Here is an 8,620-nt window from a genome sequence, read left to right on the forward strand (position 1 = left end):
AACTCAGAAAGAGCTTCCAACCTCAAATTGGTACAGCAAACGACATCAATGGTCAGATAGTAACTGGCTCCAAGAACATCAAACAAAGATGGAAGGAGATACTGAAATTCTGTACAGCGGAGAGGTCAACTTCCAAGATTCTTTAGAAGATAAACCCTGTTTTTTTTCTTAACTTATACAGTAAACAAAATATACCAAAATATATCTGAAGATATTAAAAAGATGAAGCCAGGAAAATACCAGGACCAGATGGATTATCAGATTCTTATTATAAATGGTTTGAGGATGAACCCTAACCTTAAGCACAATGAAAAACAAGTTACATTAATGTTTTTAGATGCAGGGAAAGCTTTTGACAATTTGAATTGGAGCTTTCTATTTAAAGTTTTGGAAGATATGAATTTTGGAGAGAATTTTATAAAATGGGTAAAGTCCATTTAGAGAATTTCGTGCATTAGCAGGTTTCAAGATTAACAAACAGAAGACAAAGATGTTAACAAAAAATATAAAGATACAAGATCAAACAGAAATGATGAATAAAACAGGTTTTAAAATCAAGAAGATAAAATACAATTATGAATTATATGTTATTTCAAAATAATTATGTTAAGACTTGGAATTAAGCTAGAAAAGATATGTTAAGATGGGAGAAAACACAACTGCCATTGCTGGGGAGAATTTCTGTGATTAAGATGAATGTTTTGCATAGAAGTCGTTTTTGTTTCAGACAACACCCATCTTGACAACTGATCTACCAATTAAACAGCGGCAGAACGATATATCTAAATTTGTGTGGCAAGGGAAAAAAACTTAAATATACGGTGTTACAAGATGCAAAAGAAAGAGGAGGATTGGGTTTACCTGATATCATTTTGTTAGACATGCCATACTGGGAATATGGAATAAATATAAACCCGGGTAGTATAAAGCATTTCATAGATGAGAAATGATAAGTAAACACAAATGGTTAACTTATTGTGACATAGTAGAATTTTTTCTATGTAAAAAAAAGAGTCAACGATATCCACCATGCAGGAACGCATGGCGAAGACGATGGAACTTGCTGAGGTGGCCAAACTGACATTTTTGATCAGAGAAAAAACATTAACTTCACTGACTGGAAACCCCTTATAGCTTTCTGCGTGAAACAGAAAAAATGAATTTTTGATATATGAATTTGATGATTAGAAAAAATATGTATTGGAAGTTACTTCTTTATATATTCTTTTTTTTTCCCCTGCACTTCTGGCTTTGTCTTTTCTTTCTTTCTTTCTTTCTTTCTTTCTTTCTTTCTTTCTTTCTTTCTTTCTTTCTCTCTCTCTCTCTCTCTCTCTTTCTTTCCTTGCGCGCTCGCTCTCTTTTCTTTATTCTAAATAGTAGTTCTGTTAGTTTTTATCTTTCTTGTCTAAAATTCCAATAAAGTTATTTAAAAAAAAGAAGATCATCCCTATTTACAAGAACCTCTAGAATTAGAAGACAAACTTAGATCAGCGCACCAGTCATTACCCAGTTGGAAGACTACAGGAATTGACAGAATATCTGCAGAAACATGGCAAGCAGCAGAAGAAGACTCTGTACAGGTAACAACCAAATTATGCCAGCAAATCTGGAGAATGACACAGCGGCCAACAGACTGGAAGAGGTCATTCTACATACCAAAGAAAAGAGAGTTAACAGAGAGTGTGAACTATCATACTGTATCCTTAATTTCATATGGTAGCAAAATAATGATCCTAATCATCCAATGTAGATTAGGGCCTGATATGGAAAGGGGGATGCCAGATGTTCATACCAGCTTTAGAAAAGCAGAAGGATAAGAGACATTTTTGCTGAGACAAACTGTATAACTGAGAAAGCCAAAAAGAGTCAATATGTTGTTCATGGATGGACTTGATTACAGTGGCAATAGACGCGCCACTGGAAGACCTGGAGGGGCAGAATGGGGACAGGAGCTCCTGAAGAAGGTAACCGACGTGGTCGCTAAGAGCTGACGTCAACTTGATGGCACATAACCAACCACCTGTGACTGCTCTGTAACCAGAGAGAGACCTTTTTCCAAGGGCACCAAATGCTGGTAAAATGAAAAATAAAAGCCCCCTCTACTTTCAGACTCCAGCTGGTTATTCACCTTTGCTGTGGAGGTTGTTTCGAGCCCTCAATAAGTCTGGATCATCAGGGCTGACTCCAAGAATACGCATGGCCGTGTAGTTGAGAACAGTAGAAAATACCTTGGACACGTCCTCAATGTGTCTAGCAGACAACAGACAAGAAAAGCGTTAGGCAGATGTGTTCACACAAGAAAACCCAGCTGTTCCTCAACTTTTCAGAATTTTTGAGAAGTGGATAAGCCAAATAAGGCAAATTAAAAGAGCACGGAGTAACTTTATTGCCACCTGGCTGACGATGGCTATATTCTAGAGCTTTATTTTAAATGCATAACTGGGAAATGTAATGCTGCAGATGGAGATCTGTTGAATTTCAGCTTGCTTGCACAATCATTTAACCTGAGATAGGAAAAATCAAGGCTGTAATTCCTAAGCATTGAGATGGTAAGTCAGAGGAGCAAAGCTTAATGAGCACAAGCAATATCTAGCTCCATGGATTGGCTTGCTATTCATCCAGGATGTCATATAAACATTAGGAATATGGGGTTATCTGGGCTGCTTTGTGTTTCTTTCCATCGTCCAATAATTAGGAATTCCTGCCTTCGTCAGACATGGTGGAAGATAGAAGACAATGCCTTTTAGACAGAAAATAACTCCTGATCCTCACTTGTGTGGAAGGAAGCCATTAGCCCATTTTACCAACACAAGGAAGTCTGTGACATTTCACCATCTGTAGCTAAGTTTAATCTGCCTGCTAAGTGAAACATTGTGAACGACTGCAGGAACCGGACAGGAGAGGAGATCCCAGCCCAGAGGTGGGTAGGAAACACTTCAAAGTAACTCCACCTGAATTGGCCTGCTATGAAGTTGTCTGGGAACCTACTTGTACAGTTTTCAAGACTAAGCTTTGGTTAGCATTAAGATGCCTTCCTGAAATTCATGTGGTTCTCACTTGTTGAGTGTTCCAACTTTGTGGGGCTTGAGAAGCATAAGCTTTACTGGTCTAAGCAACAGAATTTCCACCTATTCTGGACAATGCCACTGTCTGAACTAAGCCCCCCATTCTTACACTCTTTTCCTACCCAAGTCCTTCCCTCTGCCTTTATGGTATGTTATTTTGGTAATATTTCCCCTCTTGGCCTCATAAAAGATCTGTCAATCTTACTGGATGGTTATCAAGAAAGCAGTGTTTTACGTAAAGGGAAACCTATGCTTGTACTGGTCCAGATTATGACAGGCCAAACACTGTTATTCAAAATAATAAGTGAACAATGCAGGACCCCCAAATTAGTAAACATTAGCAGACATGACCAAAGCCATATATAAGACACACAACAGAATAAGCTAGAGGCCATTACAACAGCAGGTAAGTTGGATAAAACAAAGTTCTGGCAGGGAAGGGAATAAGTGAGAAAGAGCCCAGGTTACACAAGGATTAAAAACCAGCTTCTTTTGTTCAAATTGTTGTTTTGTACATTCCCTAGAGAAAGAAGCAAGTTAGAAATAGCTATATATGATAGACAAGGCTCTTCTTTTCCTAAACCAAGCGCTGTTTGTTCCTGATGAGGTAAGCAGGAAGATGACGTATACAATCAATTGGTTAAAAGTGCTCGTTTGCATATCATTTTTGCCTTCTCCTCTTAGAGAACACTTTGCAGCTACGGATCGGTAGAACTTCAAAGCACTCTTCAGCTCTTGGTTGTACTGCCTGTAAGTTGGGATTAAGGAAGAAAGCTTTTTTTCCCCTACATCAAGTTTCTTACTTGTAGCTGTGCATGTTTAGTATGATCGGCCAACGGCTGAAATAGGTACTGCCTTCTCCTTAGGAAGTCCCAACCATTTACCCCCAAAGTAACCTGCGAGGCATTGATGCCCTTCAGCAAGAAGAGCCTTTGCTTGTTTTTTCATGCCGCTGGCTCGGAAATGTATGATGTGCCACCGTGCAAGCCCAGAGTACGAGACTGCGGGCGTGCTTGTTCTGAAGCACTGGCTCTTGAGCTTTACTCACAGGCCCCATCCTCCATCTGGGAGTTGCACGGAACGCAAGTAGCGCACCATCTCCTTCCTACTTTCCCCTGGGATTGGAATCTTGGTCACGTAGCACGCAATCAGGAGCCCTGTGGGAAGAAGGCCAGCAGGTAGAAAAATGCAGCGAGGCAGAAGCGTCTTTTCAGGCAGCAGCAGCAACAAGCTCTTGAAATAATGAGGGGAGCCTCCTCTGCTCTCACTTCTGCTGCAATCAGAATGGACTGGAATGTGTCGACTTGAGATCGTAAGAGGCCGAGAGACAGAACCCTCATTTACACTCGCCACCATCCCAGGCCAATTTCTTCTAGCTGAACCCTACATCAGTGTAATTTTTCTCTCAATTCCTTCTAAACCATTGTACTGTAGTCAACCGTAATGAGTAGCATGCAGGGAAACTTGTAACTAATTCTGAAATAACTCCGGCCAATAGAGCTTAGCTGATTAGATTTTTTTGCCTTTAATACAAAAGACTGATAATCAGATCAATGTGTGGCCATCGGTGAAAAGAAGCTTTCAGGATATTTCTGGTAACCATACCTGGCAACAGAAAGAGAGGTCCTCCATAGTCCTCAGCCCAATGACCATCTTCTGCTTGTAGGCCTGAGAAAAATTTCATCCCATTTAGTGCTGCCTCCTCTGCAGTACAGGCTTTAGGCAAGACTGGGAAGAATTTAGTCTGCAAAACAGAAAGGAATCGGAATGAAAGAACAATATAGATGACCAGACTTTAGGTCCATAAAAGTTTAAAAACGAGAACTGACGTATGTATAAACACCACCTACTGAAGTCTCCTGCTTTATTCAAGCAGTACAGCGTGTAGAGGAACAGCTAACTGCTCTCCACTTCTGGCAAAAGAGAAAGGGAAGTGCAAAGGGTAGCAGCCGGGACTCGGATTTGCTCCTCAGGCAAACCAAAGGCAGACAGAAGTCTCAGATATCGCCAGGAGGGGTTCACCCTGAATATACGATATGCTCAACCACAAAAAAACTACTTAGCCCCACTTTATCCTGGTCTAACGTGTTATGGAACCAGCCAGTAGGTCTGCCCTTATGGGCAGTATCCCTGCTTCATCCTCTGAGAACCTGCCAAATGAGCATTGCTTCTGGACCCAAGAGCCAGCATACTTTTCTTAGGAAAAACCAACTTCCAGTATGGAAGCACAAATGGGTAGGGACGCCTGAAGCACCAAAAGATGCTGATAATGGAAATATGTGGAATATGAGCTCTCTTCAAACACTTTCTTGAACATACTGGGACATTTGCTACATTTCTAATCACAAAAGACCAGAAATAAAAGTTGAAGCCTGTAAGACTAATGTATTTCAGATGCTATCTTTCTAGAAGGAGAGCTCTAGATCACTTTCAAATCCTTTCTCCAATTTACAGAGGACCTCCCCTGTGTACATAAACCACTCTGAAGCTTCTTTCAGTTCTGTAGTTTCAGAAGTCTCTGCCAAGCAACGCAGTCATTCAGTACTTAAGAAGATGATTTGGTGTCTCCAAAGAATCACAAAGCAGAGACTTTTAAGCCTTGGGCATGCATGAAAGCTTATCAGGAGCCCCTCCAAAAGAACCCGAGTAATAATAAACAAGCTCCCCGAAATATGGAGCGCTCTCCCACCATTACCATGAAGTCTTCAGTCTTCCACAGACTGAATCTGCTTCATGGCACAATTCCTTGACATCCTGGGTAACAGTGGCGCTCCACAGACCTTGCCAGCGCATCACATGACCCAAAGGTGCTCTCTGAGTTTGCTCTCTTCCACATCTGCTCCAACACGGAAATGTTTGGCAACAGACAAGCTGGTCTGCTCCCAGACCACTGAACATTTGGAAAACACTCCCTAAAGACCCAGCTTGAAAGAAGTTGCTGGGAGTTGTGCAAGCTGTCCATCACCCTCATATCCCATATTCACCACAGCATCAGTCACCTACTATGTCCAGCCCTAGAGAGTGAGCCTCCAGCGCAGTTTGCTCCCGCTTCACATCCTCAGCATCTGCTAGATATCGCCATTGCTGCCGACCCTCTTCGTTACTCAAGCGCCAGCGGGTTAAGTCTGTGGCGGGTTCCGTCTTATATGGGCCTCCTCTTCTCCGCAAATATCTAACAGGAGTGAAATGCAAACAGAGAGACTCTAGGGAAAGCACGCATCCTAGTACTGCAGATGAAAAATGTCCAAGAATTAGGAACCAACTGGTGTGCGGGCGTTATTGTTAGGACTAACTGTATACCTTCTGGTGGTGCGATATTGTGGACGGTGCCAATTTAAACAGATGCTGTGGAAAACAATACAATGCTTGTAATTTGAAAAGGTTTCTATTGTTGGACAAAGCTCTAGATACCTCAGGAGTAGGTGACCTGAAGAAACATCTTTGCTGACATCAAACCCCACTCCAGAACGCCTACTCTCTGAGACTGCCGCTCAATGACCAGACATTGGTGAGCTTTCTACATGTTTGGGAATGATCTGCTTTCCAACAGCAGAGAGTATATGTAGCTCAGGGTTAAACTGTTGGGTTCTTGATGTTCTCTGAGCTCAAAGAGTACCGAGAACCCAACAATAGCCTTCTTCTGCAGGGTACCAGCCCCAAAGCTCTTGTGCTGCAGGCATTCTCCCCAAACCAGACTTTTACAGCAGCCTTCCTTGGTCGCTAACTCCCTCAACACCTCTGTTTTAATGGATTATTTATACCATGTATCTTTTTACTCTGCTACTCTATGGGATTTGTCAATTTTACTATGTTTACTCTAGGATAGGTTTATGGCTATTGCAAAACAATTCAAGAATTTTTATGACGAGAAGTGGTAGAGAAATTCATTACAGCAGCAGAAGAAAAAAGGTACCTAAAGCCACAAGAATGAATTTGATGAAATAGATTCTATGAAACGTTATCAATGTTAATTTGTTAGATTTCACAACATTCTTTGTTGTTTTATTGAAAAAGATACACCTCAGCTAAACTGTTTTGTGAAATGAAAGGACAACGAAAGCACAAAGAGCCTATGTGTGACTGAAATAGTTTAACACACACACACAGAGCACAGCAAAGCAACTTATGCATCAAAGCACATATGCATAATAGAAATGTGTGCAGAAATATTACATCTTAATTATTCCCGTTTTTAAAAAGTCATCAGGTAGACGATCTCAGGAGTTTCAAATCCCTTGCCAGAACAGGGGAAAATAGGTCCTTTTTAATCCATTTTTAAAATCAAAAAGTATAAAAGGGACTTTTGCATTCTTTTCTTGCATCGCCAGAAGTCAAGCAGCGTAGTGATTTTCCCAAGCACAACTAAAGCTAAAGCGACAGAAGACGCCTTGGGAGAACCCTAAAGTAGGAGAAATGCCCAAATACTCACGTCCCATCCATCCTGCCGCTCTGCGCTGAGGGTGAAGTCTGCGGGGAGCAGCACGAGCAGCGGCACAAAAGTTAATGCAGCCAAGTCCGAAACGATCACACACCATACATCTCGATTTACTCAGAGGCACGCTGGGATATGAAGTCTTCTGTGTGAATCGTGGGCCAAAGTAGTTCCTTCTTCAAGACTACAATTCCCAAGAAGCTATTCGAAACATCCGATCTAGGCTGATATAAGCTCACGAAGGTCGGGCCAATCCAAGAGAGTGTAGAAACAATTGAGGGCGGAGTCAGGGTTCTAGTAACGCCTTGTCGGATAACTCTTCGTGATTTCCCAGGTAACGTGCTGAATTTTTTTCCAGTTTGTTTTCGTCAAGGGTTACTCTGAGAGTGCAATGAAAAATGTGGAGCGTTTGTTTCAGAATCCAGGGCAAAAGATGTTAATGAATTTGTCTTGCAAGCAGTTTTATTTTCATTTGAAGCTTTTATCGTATGTGAAGCATCAGGAATGATGTAAGTGTGCATTTAAAAAAAATGCGACGGAGCTAATAGAGTTAACTCATCCTTTGGTCTTGGAGTCTCTCTTTGATATTCCTTTTTGCCTATTTATCCTAAATTTCCTCAGATGGCATATTACCTTAGTTGGATGAATATCGTTGGAACATAATTTCTTTTACAAGGAGTCAGAGTTATGGGTTTTCTTTTCTCAAAGAGTGCATTGATAGAATTCTGTTTCCCAGGACCTATATTTTAACATCAGTTCTTCAGATACTGGTGTGTCTTCTTGACTAAATCCTATGTGATTGTTAATCTGGCTGGGTAGAGTTATTTCTAAAATACAGACTTTGCCCTAGAAAGGGTAACAGAACATGATTCCATTCAAAGTTTGAGCAAGGAGGCTGCTGATAGGCCATTGTTGCCACTCAGGAGACAAACATACAGACACACAAACGGCCCTCGGCTGAGACTTGGGCCTGGCAATCTGCCGCCTGCCTGCCTGTCCATTCTTAGCTCATGGGCTGTATTAAAAGAGATGGCAGGACAGATTTAACCTGTGGGTTATAGTTTGCTGGCCCCTGGTCTAAACTACCTCTGTAACCATATGAAACCATGTGTAAAAACTATGT

General features: G+C 41.3%; 1 protein-coding gene across 3 annotated transcripts in view; it reads right to left on the reverse strand.

The window, feature by feature from the left end:
• LSS (lanosterol synthase) overlaps window positions 1-7,818 on the reverse strand; it is a 33,343-nt gene extending 25,525 nt beyond the window's left edge. Inside the window, exons 1-5 of one of the 3 annotated variants that reach the window (XM_088133106.1) lie at window positions 7,495-7,818; window positions 6,069-6,237; window positions 4,671-4,809; window positions 4,114-4,222; window positions 2,129-2,250 (exon numbers count right to left, since the gene is read on the reverse strand). In XM_088133106.1, coding sequence (XP_087989232.1) covers window positions 2,129-2,250; window positions 4,114-4,222; window positions 4,671-4,809; window positions 6,069-6,237; window positions 7,495-7,505 — 550 coding nt within the window. In that variant the 5' untranslated portion in view covers window positions 7,506-7,818. Of the gene's footprint in view, window positions 1-2,128; window positions 2,251-4,113; window positions 4,223-4,670; window positions 4,810-6,064; window positions 6,238-7,494 lie in introns of those variants that run through there. The other 2 variants (XM_088133115.1, XM_088133110.1) reach the window with 2 other exon arrangements.
• Window positions 7,819-8,620: the final 802 nt, after the last annotated feature.

Source organism: Python bivittatus, unplaced genomic scaffold, assembly GCF_059951505.1.
Source record: "Python bivittatus isolate LINGU-HERP-01145 unplaced genomic scaffold, Pbiv_v1 ctg000020_np1212, whole genome shotgun sequence".
Lineage (NCBI taxonomy): Eukaryota > Metazoa > Chordata > Lepidosauria > Squamata > Pythonidae > Python > Python bivittatus.